Source organism: Mustela putorius, unplaced genomic scaffold (assembly GCF_011764305.1).
Source record: "Mustela putorius furo isolate JIRA1106 unplaced genomic scaffold, ASM1176430v1.1 tig00003869_pilon_pilon_pilon, whole genome shotgun sequence".
NCBI classification, from domain to species: domain Eukaryota; kingdom Metazoa; phylum Chordata; class Mammalia; order Carnivora; family Mustelidae; genus Mustela; species Mustela putorius.
This window is the reverse complement of record NW_025422021.1, coordinates 30,172,019-30,194,282: the sequence shown is the minus strand read 5'-3', so window position 1 is coordinate 30,194,282 and position 22,264 is coordinate 30,172,019. Positions and strand designations below refer to the sequence as shown.

Below are 22,264 nucleotides of genomic sequence, written 5' to 3'. Positions count from 1 at the left end.
AATACTTCAGTGGCTCCTCTTGAAATCTGTAATGTTTTTGAAAGTAACAATTGGGATCAAATATAAAGGAAAATGCACATGAAAACAGTGAACCATGGGGCTGGCTATAAGGACAGTTCTGGTTTTAGGCCAGCTGGAAGGGAACACAGCTCATCACACGCATCACATGCAGGAGACCTGCTGCCCCGTGTGGGGGAGGCACCTGCAGACATTCGAGGAGCTCACAGAAGGAAGAATTACTCCTACAGCTATTCACATGGCAAGCAGACTGAGAAGCTACCTCAGGCTTCAGTGCCTGCGTTCCCTTCTGTGTCTGTGGGGAACTCCCCTAATGTTGGCAGCTGCTACGAAGCTTACTGGTGTTCCTAAGATACAACAGGTTCTTTACTATCTACGCACAGAGACATGTTTACTTTAAGGGCAGTTGGATCCAGCAGATCCAAAGCAGGTAGAAAGAAATAACCTCGGGCCCAGAGGTTCGCCAACCCTCCCACCCTAGTTTAGGGGCAAGAGAAAACGTAAGTAACTCGCTGTGATGCTCCCATAGTTTTCTGCATGCACCCTGCCATCTGCCATGAATTCTTGCATATCTGGGATGGAAGTGCTGTGGCTGAGTGGGGCTGGGGCCCAGGAGGTCTGACAGCCACTCCCACCTTCCTGTGCTGTCAGCCTCTTCCCTGCACATTTCCCAGTCTCTGGGCTTCCTCCCTCCGGCAGTGTCTGCCGAGATTGCCAGGCTGCCCTCCATCCCCTGACCTTTGCAGGGCTCTGTCCTTGACCTCTTCCCTTCTCTCTGGACATGCACCATCCAGGAGACCTGTCCTCACACGAATCCCACAGATAGCGGGCAGCCTCTCCAGGGACACCATGTGAGCAGGGCCAAGGCCCTCCGTCTTGCCTGTCTGTGTTCACCCCACAGACATCTGGACCAGCCTGTTCATGTCACCAGGCCAGAATAGCCCATGTCATCCATGGCAGCTCCATCCTTTGCTGTCTGGACCCCGCCCTTGGCTACCTTGAATTTGCTCACAGCTCACATCAATCTGCATCTACCTTTAAGGCAAATTCCCCTTGTGGCTCTCTGACGCAGCCAGGACCCTGGGCCAGCAACCATCCACCCACTCTGCTCAGGATGCTTTCCCTGCACTGGTGCATGTTCCTGGTCCTGCTGGTCTTCATCAGTGGGTCCTTTCCAGGGAGGCCTCCTGAACCCCCACTCTGTGTCCTGCCTTCTCCCCGTTGTGTGCATGCGTCGTCACACGTGTGTGCATGGACTTATTCTCTCTCTGTTGCCCCGGGAGGACAGTGATGGCCTTCTGTCTTGCACCCAAATGCACCACTGGCCACACTCCATCGTTATCTGACTGACTGTCTGGATAATATTTCCTCTCTTCTTTGGCCTGTGAGCAGGCAGGATGCTCTTTTCGTTTTGGTTTCATAATGTGTCTTCCCATAATTCTGCTCATGTAGTTTGTGGATCAAATGGGAGTGGGGAAGGAAGATGGAGGAGGGGGAGGGTGGGGAGGGGCGGCCAGGGAAATCAGAGAATCGAATCCAAAGGAAAGCTAGGCAATCAGCGGCCGTAAGCATTTAAAAATTGTCGACGTGCCCGGACCCCTTGTTGGGACCTGCGCTGTGGAGGCCGGTAGAGGCTGTTGTCCAGGATCTCTGAAAATGGGATCAGTGCACCTGCACCCAGAATGGTTTTGATGGAGCAGTGCCAAATGGAGGAGAAATTAACGAAATCATTCCTTGTCTTGTGAGCCTATCCTCTGCCATGGGCTGCTTACTGCTGTGCATGCCTTGAATATTAATGTGCCCTGTGCAGCTTCGAGCCCCAGACGGCTGCTCCAACCACTGCTGAACAAAATGAGGAGCCAATTGCAGGGCTCAGTAACAGCTTGTCCGACCACAGGACGCTGAGAACAAGGCTTCCTAACTGCATGTCTTTGGCGGTAGCACCAAGGCAGATGTTCAGATCACATTTAAACATTTTAATGGAATAAATTATCTGAAAAATTAATTGAATGAAATGGGTTGCAGAATGCCGATGTCAAAGATTTTAAAATGGCTCTGCAATTTAGGTCATCAGAAAACGAAGACCTGGGACGCCTGGGTGGCTCAGTTGGTTGGACGACTGCTTTCGGCTCAGGTCATGATCCCGGAGTCCCGGGATCGAGTCCCGCATCAGGCTCCCAGCTCCATGGGGAGTCTGCTTTTCCCTCTGACCTTCTCCTCGCTCATGCTCTCTTTCACTGTCTCTCTCTCAAATAAATAAATAAAATCTTTAAAAAAAAAAAAAAAAAGAAAACGAAGACCACCTCTTTTCCCGTAGATAAAATGCCCATGGACTTTGAGTACAGATGGTGGGATGGAGTGGAGCACAGAAGGAATTTCACCCCAAACCTGATGAAACCAAGAACAATGAGCGACACACACAACAGCTCTCAAATTCTTTTCCGAAGGCCTGTACCCCGACCTGACTCCCGCCTGGCATCTGGCAGCGGTCCCCAAGGCTGCAGGGCTCAAACACGGCCGCTGTCTTCCTTGCCTGCACCCAGACTAAAACCCTAACCGAGAAATGGAACGAACAGAGGAAATCCGCAGGAGTCTCACGATAATCCTGAACCGCGAAGAGAGCCTTCTCTGGGAGCCCTTGGCGGCTCTGAGTGGATGGGCTCTGAAGCTTCCTGGCCGCAGGCCTGCCGCCACGCTCCCTAGTGATGGTTTGTATCATTGAGTAAGAGCGACACAGCATTAATGCTTTCCCTGTCTGCAAAGGGACACAACTTCTTCATCGGTACCCCGGCGGGAAACAACAGCTCAGCACACTGCAGCCTCCTCGCTGTCCCACTGACCAGCTGCCCCCAGGAAAGAGGTCCCGTGGACCTTACTTACGGTCCCCCTGGCACAGCAGAGGCCCCAGTCTGTAGGCTGCAGCAGAGCTTGGGCGGGCTGCATCAGCCACCACGATGCGTGTCACGGGCAGGTGTTCCTTGTAGGACAGCACACCTGTATCGTTGGTCCTGGGGGAGAAAACACCCACTGATGCCGCATGGGGCCAGTGCATAGGCTCAGCCACCAAATGTTGACGCATGACCCTTACTGGGTTTGCAAGCACGGACAGTGCCCACACCACTGGCCTCACAGGGGGCAGGTGGCAGATTCAAAAGTGGGGTCATCTGGACACAGCTGAGGTCACATTCCAACCTGATGAAACAGCTAACTGTTCTAAATATAGTGCCAGCACAGGACTCACATGAAGTTTTTATGTCTTCTGCGGTATTAGGTATTAGGGGAAGTCACTACATTTGGTGTATTACCTATTAGTAATACAAAATATTCTATACAACATGTAAATACAAACTTTTTTTGCTCAGAACTTTGTTTTCATTATTGTTGCTTTTTAATAACGACCTTGTTTTTATTTTGTCCCTTCTTACTGATTTTATAATTTTTAAAACTTATTTGAAACCAATTTGGGGATAAAATTGGGTGCAATGTTGTCTTAACTGTGGTCTATGAGACCGCGTGTGGGAAGGTGCTTGGGAAACGTGCCCTCTGCTCACACCCTGACGAGGCACAGGGGCATGTGTAGTTCCTGCCCTCCATCCAGGAGACATGGCAAGGATGCCTGGCTGTCACCGTGCTCTGCAGAGTGAGCATGCGGTGGAGACACAGCAATGTCTCTGGGGATGGTGTGAGGCAGGCACCGGCCCCTCCTGGCCGGTTCCGTTTCTCCAGCACCAGAGGGCTGTGCTCAGTTTCTGCAGTACCCTCCTGTTATCAGAAGGGACATCAGTTCTTCTTCTTCTTCTTCTTTTTTGTAAATTTTATTTATTTATTTGACAGAGACAGAGAGAGAGAAAAAGAGAGATCACAAGTAGGCAGAGAGGGAGGCAGAAAGAGAGGGGTAAACAAGCTCCCCACCCACTAAGCAGAGAGCCCAATGTGAGCCTTGATCCCAGGATCCTGAGACCACAACCAGAGCCGCTTAACCCACTGAGCCACCCAGGCACTCCGGGGCATCAGTTCTGTGTGGGTTTCTGATTTATAGACTGTGGAGGCTCTGATGAGCAGCTAGTGCCCTGAATCTGCAGGAGCAGGGTCAGCCGTGTGGAGATGAGGATGGAGGTGGGGACGGAGGTGGGAAAGGGGATGGGGATATACACAAAGATGAAAACTTTGTTCAGTTTACTTTTAGAACCGTCATATTTTCACCTACTAAGCTAGAACACTCGGAATAAAACAAATAATGCAATAGAGTTAACAAGGATGGGAACAACTTAAAATGAAATACAAACATAAATGAATGAAACAAATCACAGATAACCATTTATAGCATAGCTACACTGAAGGAGGGACCAAGAACTAGTCTGTGACTATTTTTACACTACGTGTGCTAAATGATCTACCTGAAGTTAAGAAAGAAAAGGCGGGGGGGAGGAAAGAAGGAAGGAAGGAAAAGAAAACCCCAGACCTTTAAGGAAATGTTAGCTCTATCAGTAGGCTTCCTCTCTGTCTTTCTCCTCCACCCTCCACCTCAAGTTATGGGTTAGTGATTCCGATACCACTTTTTGCAAATTCCAAGACTGAAAATAGAAGTACATGCTTTGTAGAAAACGAGGACCAGGCTCCTAGCTGTTGGAAAGGAAGTTACAATTATGGAAAGAGGATGGTTAGAATTTATCCCATGGCAGTGTAATGGGATTGGTGAGCTCATGCATTCTAAGACATTCCAGTAGTACTGAGCACACCTAATTCCAAGTACTGATACCCAAGTTCCATTTTTTCCTAAAGGAACCAGAGCTTGTAGAAATGGTGATTCCAAAGCTGCAGCAGAGAAAGTACGAGTTTGGAATCTCGTATTGTGCCAAAAGTAAGAAAATGCTAAAGAATAGACACATATTAACATATTAAAAGGGCATAGCTTGAAATGACTCCCACTGGTCAAATCTAGAAAAAATTAAGCATGAAATTTAAAAATGGCAGGAAAGGGTTATAACACAGTGAATTAAGTAAAAATTCAAAAGCCCACAATGATATTAATAAATAAATAAATTGTGTGCATGCGTGAGAGAGAGAGAGCTAGAGAGAGAGAGAGAGATTAGGGCACACGTGAAAATGAAAATGTAGAATGTTACCCTTTGGAGATTTGGTTTTGGAAGATCCTCGGCTATGTTTTCTTTTAAAATCTACTTTTTCCTCTTTGATATTTGATCTGAAATCTGACTGGAATTGGTTTTTGTGTAGTGTGAAATAAAGGCCAAAATTTAATTTATTCATATGGCTATCTAATTGACTCAGCTCTATTAAAAGGACTATCCTTGGGGCGCCTGGGTGGCTCAGTGGGTTAAAGCATCTGCCTTCAGCTCTGGTCATGATCTCAGGGTCCTGGGATCGAGCCCCACATTGGGCTCTCTGCTCAGCAGGAAGCCTGTTTCCCTCTCTCTCTGCCTGCTTCTCCGTCTACTTGTGATCTCTCTCTGTCAAATAAATAAAATCTTAAAAAAAAAAAAAGGACCATCCATTCTGTACCTGGCTTTTCCCCTGTCCTGTCATGTAACTGTCCCTCTGCCTTTGCCCCAATATCACATTCTCTTCAGACCCAGTAGGAAAGGCCCTCTAGCTTTGTTCTTCTTCAACATGGTCTTGACTCTTTTTGATGCTTTTCTTTCCATTTAAATCAGAGAATTAGCTTGCCAACTCACACCCATGCACACACACACAAACACACACACACCCACCCCTCTGAGTTCATTTACAGATTTTTAATCTTTCATTTTACGAATTTCAGACTAATAGACACATTGCAACCGTAGTGTGAAGACTGCCCACTCACGCCTTGTCCCTCGGACTAATGGTGGGCATGCTGGGTGCGTCAGCCCTCTGGAGCATCAGCCTGGCTTGCTCAGGCCCAGCACATCCTTGAAGTCCATGACTGCCCCCAGGTAGAGGGAAGAGAGGTGTCTGGGGCAGGCACAGAGCATCTGGGGGCCCTGGGCGGGGCGCTTGCTACAGCCCACCCCTTGCACTGCACTGATCCCCTGTGACCATATCGGCTCCTTTCTGTCTTGTGATTGACTCTCCAGGGTGGTGGCTGGTAGTGTCCCCAGTGGGCCAAGCCCTCCGCCCTGCTGTTGGCTCTGAGGTCTTAAGTCGCACATACCAGCCCCCTTTGTCCCACCCACTGTGGGCACTCCTCTGCCTTGGGGCACTGCTGCTGGATGAGCTGTCCACCTTGAAGTGTCTTGAATATGGCTTTCCTGAGGCTCTGACCTCTGCCTCTCCTCTGCCAGGCTGTGGTTGCTGTGACTGCCATGTCCTGGGTGAGTCAGTGCCGGAGAAGACCAGAGAATTCTTTGGATTTAGGCTGTGCTCTCCACCCCAGTTGCATAGAGGCAGCACAGCGCAGCACGTCAGACACAGTCCTCTGCAGCTGTGAACTGGTTCACTGGTGTGAGGTGCCCAGGTGGCCCGCCGTCTGTGGCTCTGGGTTACTGTTGCTCCCAGGGGCTCTAACCCTGTGACTCCACGTCGTGCAGACAAGCAGAGGTTCTACAAGTGGATCTTGGGGCAATATCCAGAAGGATCAGTGATGCTGCATATCCAGAAACATCTTTCCAGTGGGAATGAGTCACAGGGGCCATAGGGCAGGCATTGGGGGTCAGAAGGCAGAAGGGGGCTCATGCCCTCTGGACAAGACACCAGGTCTTGCAGCTTTCTGGGGTTTCTTCCTGGTGGACACCCTGTTCGTCACTGACAGGAGACCACAGATACACTGCCCCCCCCATGTCTCACCCCCATGTCTTGTCCATAGATGGTCTTCAGTTTTCAGTCTTGCTCCTTCCCAGACCCTGACTGTCAGAGTCATTCACCCCTGCCCCAGAGGCCTCCTCCACTCCGACATCACGTTAATGGCCAAGGGTCCTGCTCTGAGCCACATAGCCAGAAACGTCTCCTTACTTCCCCACTCCACAGCATCCCGATTTTGTCTTGATTCCTGAGTGTAACAGACATTCTACAGCCAGATGGATCCCATAGATCAAACTTTGTTCCTTTAAAGGTGATTCTGTGTCCAGGACCTGTGCCCAGAATAGCGTATAAATGTGGTACCTGAAGCGTTTGAGCTAAGGGGAGTATTTTTAAATTGGGGATACATTTGAAACATGAATCCCAGAGATTTCAAAACCTTTCCACTTTTCAAAGAAATTAAAAAAATCAATATGCCATGCAAGTTCTTTAGCCTCAAGTGTAAGTAACCAATTTTCTAATTTCAGATGTTCTATCAACATGAGACAGCTTTTCCATTTCATATGTGGAGGACCATTTTCACATCTGTGGCACTCCGTAGGCTAGTATTTCCAAAGTGTGATCTCCGTGTGATATATATGATTTTAAACATAACCTGATTTGACCAGCGATGTCATCCCATTATTTTGGACTCGCTCTCTAAGCCGGGGTATGCAGGCCCAGCCCGCTTCCCCAGGCAGCACCCCCACAGAGCACCATTCCCTTTACCTGTTTGACCAGGGACTGCTTCATGTCCCTCGTCTCAGAGGGACATTTCAGAAACTATGTCCTGTCAAAAAGATACATCTTAAGTGAACTTCATGGGGCATGATTCAAAACCATTAGAAATGATAATGAGGCTGATGTCATACTGAACAAAAAATATTAGCGAGTCCCGTGGATTTATCAAGATAATAGAATATTGGGGGGTGAGACGGTGTGATATGTGGGTTTTCATAGCAGTAATCTGGGCAGGGGTGAGCAGGTGGGGCAGCCCACCACCTGAGGCCGATCTCGAGGTGGTGGCTGGTGGTGGGTACCTGGGGTTTGTTATCGGTGATCTGCTCTTGTTGGGAGGGAGCCTGTCCCTGCCCCAGATGAAGGCATTAGAAGTAAGAAACAGGAAGTGAAGAAAAGAAAGCAAACCAGCAAATCATTGATCTTAATCATTCAGATGAACAGTATCATATTTTATCACCATAGATGTTTTTTTCCTCCCTGACCCCTGGCCTGGCTTGTGTAGCATCTCCCCGAACATACACATTCTGAGCAACAGGAAAGCCCGTCTTGTGGACGGAAATCACATGCAATTCACCATTCGTCCTGGTCTGCGTCGCAGTTGCAGAGATGTTGGGAGTCAACGCAGTTCCCCGCTAGTCCACAAGCACACGTCTGGGCCTCAGGCATGGAGCCTGCCCAGTAAGTGCGTGTCCCGTGGGTGCTTCCAACCCACCAACTCAGAGGTGTTCCATCTGAAAGACAGGTTTGAGAAAGTGACTGCTGCTTGGCCCCCGAGCCCTGCCTCCCTGAGACAACTCCCTTCCCTCCAAGATCATTACTAAGAAACCGGCAGCCAAGAACAAGTCTGCTCCAGAAAAGAACCTGTTCTTAGTGCTGTAACAGGATGGTGTTGATGGGACAATTCTAAGCCAGCTCGGGTTTGTCCGACGACATCAGACTGATTGCACTGAAAATAAACAGAAGTACCCAAGTCTCTCTCCATCATGGCATTAATAAGTTTTAATCAGCCAAATTACATGATTTCTTTGAGAACTAGATTAAAAGGTGAGCTGTCCTGAGGGCTAAAACACTGCCAGCTACACTAGAAGTGACACCTGCTGCGGACCCGAATTCCTGTTGGATGGAAACAACCCGGCACAGACGGGTGGGTGTCCAGAAGTGGGCTCCTTCTCTCTCCTTTCCCCTCCAAGGCTCAGGCTGTGGACTCCCCTCTGAGTCCGGGCTGTGGGCTCCTGTGGGCACTGTGTGGGGCCAGTCCCTGCTGAGGCTTGTCTGCATCACTGTGCTGAACAGCCAGTCACACCTCCACGGGTGAACCCTCTTCCCCGGGGCCGAGCACATCTTCTGTTCTGAAAGCCTAAGCAGCGGCGCCCCCACGGGACCAGAGCCCACGGCCACCATATTACAACTCGGGCCACCGGAGGAGACGGACCACATCTCCATGAACCCCAGCAGCCCCAATCCCCGGGAGGGAGTGATGAGTGAGGGTGCCCTGGGAGGCGCACCCACGGGGCTGGTGGAAAGTGGTGCTGTGTGGACGTTCCTCCATGCTGGTGAGTGGCTGCATGGCCACCAAGAAACTCTGAGCACCCAGGGTGTAGCAGTGCCATGGTCTGTCCCGCTCCCTGACAGATTTGGATCTCTCCACCTGGGACTAGCCGCTCCCAAGAAAATATGTGGCCGCTACCACCTCCCTGTGTGGCCAGAACAGAGATGTGCAAGAAGGCATCTAAGATGAATTACTTCCAAATTAAGCTGATAGCTCATTGCTAGGAGGCTAATGGCACTTAAAATATTTAATAGATATTTGGATAACACTTTTAAAATTTTAATTATTTCACCATTGTGCTTTCAAACCAAGGAGAAATGACATCACCGGGCTGCGACTTCTAAGTGTGTTTTCTATATCCCTTCTCTCTCCCACCAACAGTGACTCTCCAAAGGTTGTCAGAACACCAAGGGCCTCTGGTTGCATTTTCAAATTGGTAAGTACTATGGAGACTGGGGGAGGTAGAGGGTTCTGCCTGGGAGAGCCCGGCCCTCCAGCAGGAGCCCTTGGTCATTCTTCCCTTCAACCAGCAACTGCTCTTTCTCAGGAGAACTAGCTTTAATCTGAGGCTATATACACTTTCCTACCATTTTCCTCATGGATGAAAAGAGGATTGATTTGCAAAATTCAAATATGAGCTTGTGTCATAAATGCTGTGTGGTCTCCACTCCCTGCATCCACACTGGGAAACTGGGAGCTGAGGAGCCAGTGTGGAGTTTGGTCCTGGGACCCTGAAGGTGGTGTGCAGAGGGCCTGAGAGTATCCCAAGTAGGAACATGCATGGTGGAAGCCATGTCCGGGAAGACATATGCCTTCATAAAGAGTGAAGCAGTAGATGGTTTGAAAAATCAAGGCCAGAGCAGGAGAAGAGCAGTGAGGACCAGGAAGACACAAGAAACAGCGCCTCAGTGAGGTAATCAGAAGGAAGGAAGGCACAGCCCAACGCAGCATTGAGAAGCAGTCTGGGTATGAGGGAGAAAGGGAAGCATCTTCCCCTGGATCAAGCCAGACCTGCACTCCATGCTGCTTCCACCTATGCCTCAGCAAGGGAGGTGGGGCTGGCAGGGGCTGGCAGGGGCCAGGCAGGGGCTGGCAGAGGCTGCTGACCTGTGCACATTGTGGGCACCTACCTTGTGGGTCCCGGAGCCGAGACCTCCTGCAGTGGAACTCCAGCATCTGCTGGCAGTGCCTGGCACGGGCGATGATGGCCCGCAGCTGCTCCAGGCTGGCCTCGTACTGGAACACTGCCCAGTGGGGGTTGTTCTGGTCTGCGCCCTTGACCCTGGTGAGGGCTGAGCTGTTGTGCTGCACGACGGTCCACGGGACGTCTCACGGGTGGAGCAAGAGAGAAAGGAGAGGAGCATCACTGAGCGGGACACTCAGCACTGCCAGTGGCCTTCTAGTGGGCCGATGCAGAGGCAACACAAATGGGACTCTGACCCTTAAATCATGGGAGAGAGTGGTCTTCCTGTGATGATGTGTGTCAGTTATGTCTGAGCTGATCCTGTAGTGAAAGTGGGTGTTTCTGGATTTTTAGCCAGACAACATTCATGGGAGAGAAAAGACGTATAACTGCGTTATTAAATTTCTCTAATAATTTAAAGTAATGCAAGGCAAACGATGGCTTTTCTACTAGAACAATACTCTTTTCTTCGCTGGAGAATGAGCCCGACATCATCAGCAGCCCGTGCTCCTCTCATGTGCTCTGACCTGAGGGCTCTCTGCAGGTCACTGGGGCGTCACACACCTGCTCCATTCAGACTTGAGAGGAATGCAGAAGTGGCATTCCTGGATCCACACCTGACCCTGCTCTGTAGGACGAGATGCCCTGGCCTTGACAGTGCCATGAGCCCTGGCCACTTCTGTCTACCTGGGACACCTCTGTTTTCCTGGGACACATCTGCCTACCTGGGACACCTCAGTCTACCTGGGACACCTCGGTCTACCTGGGACACCTCTGTCTACCTGGGTCACATCTGTCTACCTGGGGCACCTCTGTCTACCTGGGATGCCTCTGTCTTCCGGGGATACCTCTGTCTTCCTGGGGGCACGTCTGTCTACCTGGGGCACCTCTGTCTACCAGGCCCAGTGGCTGGAATATGAATCTTGCATGCTGAATACTGGTGTCCAAGGGGACATCGATTCTTCTAATTCCATTGCTGGGACTCTCTCTGTGTGGTTCAGTCACTCAGCATCATCTCTGAGAAGGAATTGGTTAAATTGTCCCTTTTTTGTTGGTATGTGTCCAATTAAGAGGCCTGAAAAGCAGCCATATGGACCCGGTTCTGTTGGTTTGCTACTTTGTGTGGCCCCTGTCGATCCTGTGTGTCTGGAATTCCTGCCCGAGCTACATCCACGGCCCGTGGCTGTCAGTGTGCATCAGACGAGGACTTCAGGCCATGGAACAGCTTGACCAGGGAGTCCTGTGTGAGCTTCCTGCTGTGTGGACTGTGGGGGCACATCCCAGAGTTGGAGCGGCTCATTTCTTCAGGACTTTTGCTGCTCTGAAGCTGCAGGAGCCCAGGAGTGAGTGGGCTGGGGGTGTGGGTCACCTGCCATGGGCCTCCACGTTCTCGTGGGGATGGACCTGGGGTCGCTGGGGATGGGTCACACTGGAGTCCACATGTGACGGTGGATCCTGAAGCCTGTGTGACGTGGAATTGTGGGCTGCCCTCTGGACACGGCTGGGGAACAGAGGGGCACATTGGTTCCATGCGGGGCTGGATTCATCTGGACTGAAACCCAACACTCACTCTACCATGAGACGCTCCAGTTTCTGACTCGAATGCTTCCTCTGACCTGATGACACATCAGAGCACAGATGGCAGAGTTCACACAGCAGGTGAATCCAAACCAAACCAGATTGGAGCACGGCACAGCTGCTGGGCAGGGCCTGCATCCCCAGGAGGAAACTGAGAAACATAGATGTTTCCAGCATGGAAATGGGCCTCAGAGACCCGAGGGCATCACGTGGTCCTCATAGGTACCGAGAAGACATCCCATCTGCACTGAACGTCCTCACGGATGGGAGGCAGTGGCCCATGCCTCTTTTGTGGTGATGAGCCAGCGGTGCCCAGGAGATGAGGAGCCCATGGCCTGTGGCCCCCACCCGTGTTCTGTCCTGGGTGGGTCACACAGGCCTCCGTCACTCACCAGGTGTGTTGGAGACATGTTCCTCTGTTGACACTGCTGGGCACACATGCTGGGGGAACGGGGGGCTTCTGCTCCCACCCTGGCTGCCCTCCAGCTGCTGCCTGTGAGGAGCCCCAGGGATGCAGCTTCCCTCTGCTGTCTTCCTGGTCCTTCTTCCCAAATAGCCCGATTCCCATTACGATTTTGGCAGATTTTGTGAGCATCACAAACACGTCAGTTTTCTTTCCCTTGAATGAAACATGAGCCTTTGGCCCCTGACCCTGTTTTCAGGGATGAGGGACACGGTAACATTGCTGCCCCTGGGAAGGCAGACACCCAGAGCCCAGGAGAGGGGGTCCCGGTGCAGCATCTCCCGAGACCACTCCCAGGGCTTTCAAGGCTCCACCCGCCCCAAGGATGACCCTGGACGTCCTCAGAGCCATAACGACTCTCAGCCCTAACATGGACTTCAGGTCCCCGTCTCCTGCTGCACTGTTCCCAGCACAGAGGGGATACATGACTCCCAGGACCAAGGAGGTGGGGGTAGGTCTGTGGCCCTGCCTCAGTGCCACTCTGAGTCTCAAGCACACACACACACACACCTGCACACACATTACATGCACGCCCACACACATGCCTGCACACATATGACATACATACACACACCTGCACACACACACACACATGCCTGCACACACACATGAGGATGCATCCCCACTCTCCTGGGGTTGAAGCCCTGTCGTCAGTCACATACCATTGTGTCACCCACAGTCTGGTGTTGGGCCCCCCAGGAGCATGTGCTGGGCTGACGAGCTGGGACCAGGCCTCCCCCCGAGGCAGCATGCTGTCACCCACCCAAGAACGGCTCCTGGAACAGGGTGCGTGGTCTGCCCAGAATGCTAAGGGCAGCAGGGACTGTGTGGCCACGCACCGCCTCAGGCAGCAGACATCCAGAGGAGATGTTTGCCCCAGGCACTAGGGGTCCCCAGACACTGGCCTCAGACTAGCCCTTAGTGTTTGCCGGGCTGAGCGGTCTGTCAGGCACGGACCTGTGTTAGCACCGGCCCTGACAGTCTGGGCAGCTGTGGGAGGGCTTTTGTCCCGCCTGCACACGTGCTGCATCCCAGACGCTCCACACCCTCTGGAGGGAGACCTGCCTGGTTCACATTTGAGCAAGTCTTTGCTTAAAGGCAGCAATAGCCAGATTTTGTCTTGAGAATTGAAGAGCCAGAAAATCAAAAATTTCATGGGCATGGTTTTAAACTATTCAAATATCATAAAAAAAAAAAAATCTATCCAGATATGGTTCTCTTCTCAGGGAATTTGCAACAGGGTGTGCTGTCTTCACCCACTGTTGAAACCCAGCATGAAGCCTGAAGGCTTCCAGCATCTGGGGCGATTCACTGATACCCAGAGCCCAGAGCCTGAGGGAGGGGGTGGGGGACCGTGTCCTCCTGCAGAGCCAGTGGTGTCGTGGGAATGTGGGCTGGCCTCACACGGCCCCTCCCCTCCCGTGTCCATGTTTCCCTCATCCAGACACCAGCTTTTGCGCTGGGACCGCCGCTCAGCTGGACCTCATCTGTGGAAACCTCATTTCCAAACCCAGTCCCATTTGCAGGTTCCGGGGGGACGTGAAATCTTGGGGGACAGTGTCCAGCCTTGTGCACAGAATCTGGATTAACTGAAACTTAACAAGGTAGAACATTTAAAGAGGAGGCAGTCCCGTCTAGAGACGGGAGCTAATGTCCCACTGGAAGGCAGAGATGGCAGTGTGGAAGGTGTCCCTTCTGGGGCATGAGGGCCTCAGGGTGGTGTGGGCCGAGGGGCGGAGGCGTGGACTCCAGTGTGGACGAGACACGGGGCTGTGGCCGCAGTCAGAGAAACAGACGCAGCCATTAGAGAGCTAGGCCGCCCGTGTCTGAGAGGAAACCAAGAACTCAACAGCACACGCTGCCTGTCCACATGGACTCAGAGGCCGTCACCTGTCCTGTGGAAACCCTCACAACTTTTACGGCAATATAGTGACAAGGCAGAGTCAGGGGGCTCAGCTCAGCATCCCACACTTGATTCTGGGTCAGGTCATGATCTCAGGGTCGGGGACTGCACCTTGCAGTGGGCTCTGTGCTTGGTGGGGTGGGGGGTCCTGCTGCAGATTCTCTCCTCCCCAACACTTATGCCCTCTGTCTCTCTATAATAAGTAAAATCTTTAAGAAAAAACAAGTGAAAATGCTTTTGACTTGCACATCCATTAGTTCAATCAGATAAGTCTCGAAAAATCTTTTGTTTTAGGATTTAATAGACAAAATTATATTATTAAATGTTCCATAGAATACATGCCTGATAATGACATAATAATGAATTTTTACTTCTGAGCTATTTTTTAAAGATTTATATCAAATACTTTTGTTGAATAACTACTCTTACAAGGGCACCCTAATAAAGCTGCTAACCAGGTACAGATCTACTTACCGGCTGTGCTTTCATGTTTAATAGGAGTTGAAATTGCTGACTCACCTGTCATGTTGCAGAACACAGGGAAGGGCTGCAGGGGTCCACTGCCGTCCGGGTCCACGTAGTATCTCCCCAAGGACTCGCCCCTGTGCTTGTAAGCCTCGCAGGACTGCTCGTAGAGGGCTGGGGAGAACTACCAGTCAGTCACCGGAAATGGGGTGGAGGGAGAGTCCTACATTTCCAAGGAGGAGGTGAGGGAAACCCCACGTTCGGCCCCATAGCAAACAGTCACCCCCTGGGAGGAAACGTGACCAAATCTGAAAATGCAGAATGATTGTTGAAAGGCATGTGTGTGATAGGTAATGAAGGAAGGAGAAGAAAAGTGTGCAGCAATCAAACCTGTACTGCTGGTGAGCCCCTACAGGCAAATACGATTTCCTGGCCCAGTGCAGAATTTGATGCACTGTCCCATCACCAGGAACCAGACCTCAAGTGTCTGCCTGGATGTCACCTGTTGGCAGACGTTACTAGAACACGTGAACCTTTGTTCTTCGTGAATGTGTCCCCACGCCTCTCCCCTCCCACACTGATTAAGAGCAGGGGGTGACTGAGCGAGTCAGATTCCCTCTGGCCGTGTCTCAGAGCGACCTCACCAGCGGGTGACTGGGGACCTGCCAGCGTTCCCTCTGCTGGGGAGAACAATGGTGACACCCACTCAGGGGGGTCTGGCGGCTCACTTATCACCTGAGGACGGACAGTTACTTGTAAGAGTCGAACTAGAAACATCAGTCCATTGAAGCACAGCCACCAGGCACCTGCTGTGTCGGTGGGGGATGGATGAGAGGAGATAGGGCCATGGGGGCTCCTCCTCCCGTTGGGCACTGGACTCTGGTTCCAGAACCTTCTCTCCCCTCCCCCATGGGCAACTCAGAGACAGCATGTGAAGGTGGGATACCTGGAGCCCTTCTTGATCTTTGTCTCCCCCTCACCCCGTGTCTTTGTGAGACTGGGTCCTGGCCCCACCTACGCCCCGAGGATCAGACCCTGGACTTTCAGTGGGTCACATTCCTAAAACCCAGGCCCCGTTGTGAGAGGAGGGGTGGGGGCGGGGAGAGCACTCACGCTGGCGGCATGTGGCGCCCGTGTAGCCCGTGCCGGAGCAGTTGCAGTGGAAGGCCGTCCAGGTCTGGGAGCATCTGCCGCCATGCTCACAGCGGTTGGGCAAACACCTGGGAGGAGAGGAGGGCTCCGTGGGACCCCTGGTCTTCGGGAGACATGGTCCTGCTAGTCGACATGCGGGAACATAGAGGAGTGGACAGCGGCCACCCCCAGCCCATGATGACCAAGCGACCAGACCCGGGCTGATGAACCTTGACTCATCGGACTGACACGTGTGCTCCCCTATCCACTGGAGAAGCCCGCTTCCTGCCACAGTAGCAACACGTGGGTGCTGCGTGTGGCTGGGGACCGAAGTCGCTTGCAGAAGCCAACGGTGACACTGTGTCGTGACGGACTGTGGCCACATGGAGCATTTTGAGAGAAAGAATGGAAAACAAGGAGAGACTAGGGAGGGGCCACCCGCTCACAGGGCTTCTGTCTCAGCTCACCTACTTCTCCGAATAACCATAGCAGAAAACCCTCCTGACCTCAGATTACTCAAAGACTTTCATTTTCTTCAAGTTTTGTTTATTTAAGTAATCTCTGCACCCAGTGTGGGGCTAAAACTCATGACCCCGAGATCAGAAGTCATAGGCTCCACCGGCAGAGCCAGCCAGGAGCCCCTCAAGGACTTTATAAGTAAGATATCAAAGGCAAGATCCATAAAAAAGAAAAGAAAGGGTACATTTGACTTTGTGTAAAGCAAGAGCTTGTGTTCTTCAAAAGATGTTGTTCAGAGAGTAAGAAGACAAAGCTGAGAAAGAGCCTTTATCTGATAAAGGACTCTCAAAACTCAATAAGGAAACAAACACACCCTAAAAAGCATGCAGAGGACTCGAGGAGACGATTCTGCAGGTTAGATGCAGCGAGGCGTCAGACCCAGACCACGGAGAGGCATCCACGTGCCTCTTCTCAGGCTGTGCATGGAAGAGTGACCTGAGTGAGTGGTGGCGGGGACCTGCAGGGACCGGGGTCCCCCTTGTGCTGCTGGGGGGCTGGACGCTGCACCATCACCCTGGGCAAGGGGCTTCACACTCCCAAACCTGGGTCTGTCCTGAACCCTGTCCGGCCAGTCCCCTCAAGGACAGTGGAAGTGGACCTCAGATGGACTGGTGTCTGAGCCTCTCCTGAGCCTCACAGCAACTTCATGGTCACAGTCTGACATTGGACGGAACCCATATGTCCCTCAAGCTGGAAGTGAAGGCAGACTGTCCTTCCAGGTCAGCAGGGACCAGCGACCAATAAGAAATGCATTCACGCACACGGGAACAGACATGTGCAACAGACAGCTTCACACACATGAGTGCCCAGCTCTTCCCAGTCGGAGTACAGACAGGGGTACAAGAGACACTGTCAAAGCTGAAGGGTACCAAAGCAGAGCGCCATCCAGGGGCACCGCGTGTAAGGGTGCAGTCATCCTGTGACTTTTGTATCCTCTCTGCAGCCTTAGACGAAGTTCTAGTTTAAGCCCTGACTGCAACCCGATCTTTCTGTAAACTGGCATATGTGACAAAGAACCTTTATATGTCAGATGACATGTTTCTGTGTTTGTGTTAAAAACCTGCTCTTACTATAAGCGTTTTATGCACAAACTGGTCCCCGTTGATTGCTTGTTAAAAGCTGCATGTTAGAGAAATTTCCCAAGAGCCGAGGTAGCAGCGGACAGGGACGCCGGAACCATGTTCAGTCGCCCCAGGCCCCCTTTCTGTTGGCAGCTATACCCCCCAGTGGCCCATCCGCCAAGTATGGATCTGGGGGTGTGCGAGCCCACAGGCCAGGTGCCCTGGGTGCCTGTGCCCTACACCGGATGCGGCATTTCACTGAAGGCCTGTTAACCCAGCAGTGAGGCTGCTGGTGTACTGGCCACCGTCCCCCTTTGCCAGAGAAGGGTCATTCCCCCACCATGAGTGGAATGAGCATGTGGGGAAAGCACGTCTGAGAGAGTGAGTCACTCACTGGTGGGGACGTGTGTTGCTGTTATTATTATTATTTTTTTTTAAAAAGATTATTATTTATTTATTTGACAGACAGAGATCACAAGTAGGCAGAGAGGCAGGCAGAGAGAGAGAGGAGGAAGCAGACCCCTGCTGAGCAGAAAGGCCGATGTGGGGCTCGATCCCAGGATCCTGGGATCATGACCTGAGCCGAAGGCAGAGGCTTTAACCCACTGAGCCACCCAGGTGCCCCTGCTGTTATTATTTTAAGATTTTTCTATTTATTTTAGAGAGGAGGATTGGGGGCAAAGGGAGAGAGACAATCTCCAGCAGGTTCCCCGCTGAGTGAAGCTCCTGAGGCCATAACCTGAGCTGAAACCAAGAGTTGGACTGAGCTGCCCAGGCGCCCCTGTGTCCTGCAGGTGACAATGACTTTTGTGATGCTCCCACTGAACTCTGATCATTATACAACAAAGACTGAAACGGGACTAAGCTGCGAAGAGACAGAATAGGTGCACGTGAATTCAGACAGAGTTGCTCATGCAAGGGAAGAAGGGGTTTCTCAGCCTGTAGCATTTATCCAAAAATATGTCAGCATTTTCAGGACGAAAACGCTGGCCGGCCTGTCTCCCCAAATCCCCCCCGTGTTAGAGTCTGGCTTTCCCGCCTCCGTGACAGCGACCTTCTTCCTCCCTTGCCTACTTCCTGCATTTTCCTTGTTTCTCCTCCCCAGACACACCTCTGAGGTCACCCCTGGTCCTCAGGGGGCTGCTCCTCCCTTCCTGGGTCCTAACAACCTGTCCCCGTGGCAGGCCTGTCCCTGCAGCCCCTGCGGACCTGGGGCAGTTTGGCTCCCCCCTGCCCCTGGACACCCCGCCCTGACCACAGCAGGATTCTGGTCTCCTGCACCTGACGATCATGATTCCTGCTGTCCAGGAACATGCTATGGACCCTCTCGCCGTGGACATCGCCACGGTGTCTACACGGCGTGCTCTGGATGAAGACGCTTGTGAACACCGGAGAATAGCCGCCGAGAGAAAGCTCCTTCCTCCCAAATCCCATCGTGCCGAGGAAGGGGTTGTACACAGTTACAAACACAGTCTTCTCGCTTTGCTGGACTCCCCGTGAGCAGCGAGGGAAAGGGGTACGAGGGGGATACCAGGACCCGGAGGGAGAGGATGCGCACCCACCTGTGGGCGCCTGTGATCAGCCATCACAGGCCCAAGCACAGGGCGTGCGAGTCGCTCACCTGTCTCGGATGCCGCAGGAGTCTATGTCCAGGCTGCTGAAGTTCCCCAGCACGCCCCGCTGCACGGAGATCAGGTCCACCTCCTGGGCGTTAATGGAGATGAGCCTCAGACAGCCCTGGAATCCGGCCAGTGAGGCCTCACAGTCAGACCCGGAGCCAGAAGAAAGGCACCCTGATGGCTCAGAGGTGGGAATACAGAGAGGGGCGGGGTCAGCACCAGCCGTCCCGTCCGGGAGGAGGGCGGCTTGTCCCTGTCTCGGGCTTCTGGCGTGGGGATCCCCTTGTACTTGTGCTCACTTGGGGACAGAGATTCTAGGTTGGCAAGGGTGGGTGACACTGAAGTGGGATTTGGGTGAAAAACAGCGTCTACAGTTCAGGCTGAACTTGGAGTTGGGTCTTTCCCACAGCAGGCTAGACAGCATTAGCTCCTTCTGATGTTATGCATCATAAACAAAACAATTTAAATGCACATGGGTTTAAAATTAGAAATGAAGGAATAGATTGTGTTATTTAAGGACAAATTACCGAAATCGCAGTGTTGGAAAGACGGTCTTTGGCCGGAAGGTGATGGGGCACCTGCCCGTCTTCTGGAAGCAATGTGCAGCCCCAGGTGTGGGGCCTGTTCCAGCTGGCTTGTCCTGAAAGCCAGCCTCCACAGAGTAAGGGACATGGATTGGTTTTCTATGGCAATTGGATTTGTACAGGGCAACTTGGTCAAACATGTAATCAAAGATTAATCTTCTATAAGAACATCTTAGTATCATGAACGTCTGAGTCTGTGTGACAGCAAACGCGTCATCCAAACAATGGCCTTGAAGTCTATGCCAGGTGTGAGGAAATAGGTCTCTGGTTCTTTCCACCAGTAGGCCAGCCCCAACCGTGCACCTGCTAGGGGCACGCCTAGGGACTCTGCCCTCAAAGTGCCCAGGAAAGCTGTCTGTGCCCCCTGCCCGAGTCCTGCTCTGGGCGCTGTTCCTCGGGGACCAGTGCCCTGTGCCAGTAAGCCCTCCCAGAGGAGAGCGTGGGCCTGGGCTCCCACCCGGTCCCCCAGAGCTGCATGCCATCAGCTGAGTGGAACCACATGGGATTCCACTAGGCAGAGGGGACTGGGCATCCAGAATCGTCTAGCAGGCATAATGGGAAAATTCGGAGTTGTATGCCAGCAGCCACCCCACAAGGAAGGTTTGGTCTGAGGGAGAAGTAGACAGCAAACCCACTGGTAGAATTCTAACATGGCAAATGGTACCCTGTCCCCGTAATGGCTGGCTGGGAGCTGCCTAGGGCCAGAAGGACCAGCCTCGCTGATGCTCACCCTTGGGGCCACCCTAACCCACTGGCCTCTCCAAGCCTCACCAGGGATTCCTGTGACCCAAGAGTGCCTGGGACCAGAGGGACAGCAGGGAAAGGAAACTGGGGAGTCTCTCTGGAAGGGGGTGATCAAGACTAAGACTCTCACACATACAGCTGGAAAAGGACATTCTAATGACAAGGGTCCTAATAACTCTCACATGTTTACATAAATTATGCCTCAGCACGGTTGCTGAGGAAACAGTACAGTCCATCACACCTGCCAAGCTCTCAGGGAATCTGCCACATGTAGAAAAAAGTCACATCAGACACAGGACAGGGGCAAGGGAGGCAGAAATCAGGTGGGTGCCAGCTAGTGGGGTTGCAGCCCTGTCACTCACCTCCAAAGTGATAGGAACCATCTGCGTGGGTCTCTAGAGGCAATGCTGTGTGAACCGCCGAAACCCCAACCTGGTCCACCACCACACTCAGCTGGTTCCTCCGGGCTGTGAGGGAGACCGAATGCCACTGCCCGTCATTCAGTCCCGCACCTGGGGAATGGAGATCAGCTAGAGACCCCATGAACCACTGCCCATCACTCAGTCCCGCACCTGGGGAACGGAGATCAGCTAGAGACCTCCGTGGAACCACTGCCCATCATTTAGTAAACACCTGGGAAAAGGAGATCAACTAGAGATCCCCGTGAATCACTGCCTGTCATTCAGTCGAACACTGAGGGAAGGGAAATAAGTGAGAGACCCTTGTGAATCTCTGCCTGTCATTCAGTCCAGCACCTGGGAATAGAGTTCAGCTAGGGATCCCCATGAACCACTGCTCATCATTCAGTCCAGCACCTGGGAATAGAGGTCAGCTAGAAATCCCTGTGAGCCACTGCCCATCATTCAGTCCAGCACCTGGGAATAGAGATCAGCTAGAAATCCCTGTGAACCACTGCCCATCATTCAGTCCAGCACATGGGAATGGAGATCAGCGAAAGATCCCCGTGAATCACAAATCTCATGGTGCTTCAGAGAGTGACATAAACTTCTGAGTCCCACACGAACAGGGACCTGGAGTGGGGGTGGAGGAACCCAGTCCCTCCAGGACCCCTGCAACCCCTGGAGTGGACACCTTCCTGCCCCCTCCATGTGATTTACCCTTTGGGGGAAAAAAATGGAAGAGTACCTGTTCTCTAAATTTTGGAACAGATGGTCTCTTGGGGTTACCAGATTTCCAGTTTCTTATTGGAAGTCAAGCATCTGGATTTTGCTTTTAAAAGTCGGATGTTGTTTTTCCGCTACTCATACCCTTCACGTAAGAATCAAAGTCTCTGCGGGGGACACATCATAATGGCCAACCCCTACCCCCACCATGGCCAAGCTGTGGGAGGGGATATTTGGTCTCCAAATACCCTCTGATATGGGGTCAGAAGCTCCCTGCGTTACAGACCTGTCTGTTTCCAGGCTGCTCATGTTAAATGGAGTGCCGCATGGGGGGCTGTGACCCCGACCACCCCACCCGGCAAGATCAGGGGGCTCCCGTGGAAGGGATGCTGAGTGGAGGAGGGGCTGAGGGACTTGTCCTGGGTGGTGGTTGGTCTGGTCCCAGGGTCACATGGGGTGTTTCCAACATCATGGGCCTGCCTCTGCTGAGGCTCTGGGTAGGATGGTTGGCGTTGTGACTCTGATTCTCCCCATCAGCCGGGAGCCCCTCATCCCTAGGCCTGGCTGAGTTGGCAGCTGGACCCCATGCAGGAGCATTGGTCTCTTGGGGTTACCAGATTTCCAGTTTCTTATTGGAAGTCAAGCATCTGGATTTTGCTTTTAAATCTCTGTGTGTGTTTTCTTTTTCCACCGATTTTTTAAAATGGAAAAGGAAAGTCCATTTGGGTTGTCCAGGGTTCAGCCCAGAGATTAAACACAGCACGGCCAGAAAAGGCACCTAGCTAAACATTTCAGCAGCCAGTGAAGC

At 52.3% G+C, this 22,264-nt stretch overlaps 1 protein-coding gene across 1 annotated transcript in view; it reads right to left on the bottom strand.

The window, feature by feature from the left end:
* Positions 1–22,264, bottom strand: part of LOC101688235 (contactin-associated protein-like 4) — a 56,716-nt gene that overhangs the window by 28,056 nt on the left and 6,396 nt on the right. The window contains exons 6-12 of the mRNA XM_045066826.1: positions 20,695–20,862; positions 19,007–19,178; positions 15,788–15,894; positions 14,729–14,848; positions 10,213–10,410; positions 8,108–8,264; positions 2,899–3,026 (exon numbers count right to left, since the gene is read on the bottom strand). Of these exons, the coding sequence (XP_044922761.1) occupies positions 2,899–3,026; positions 8,108–8,264; positions 10,213–10,410; positions 14,729–14,848; positions 15,788–15,894; positions 19,007–19,178; positions 20,695–20,862 (1,050 nt within the window). The remainder of the gene's footprint in view (positions 1–2,898; positions 3,027–8,107; positions 8,265–10,212; positions 10,411–14,728; positions 14,849–15,787; positions 15,895–19,006; positions 19,179–20,694; positions 20,863–22,264) is intronic.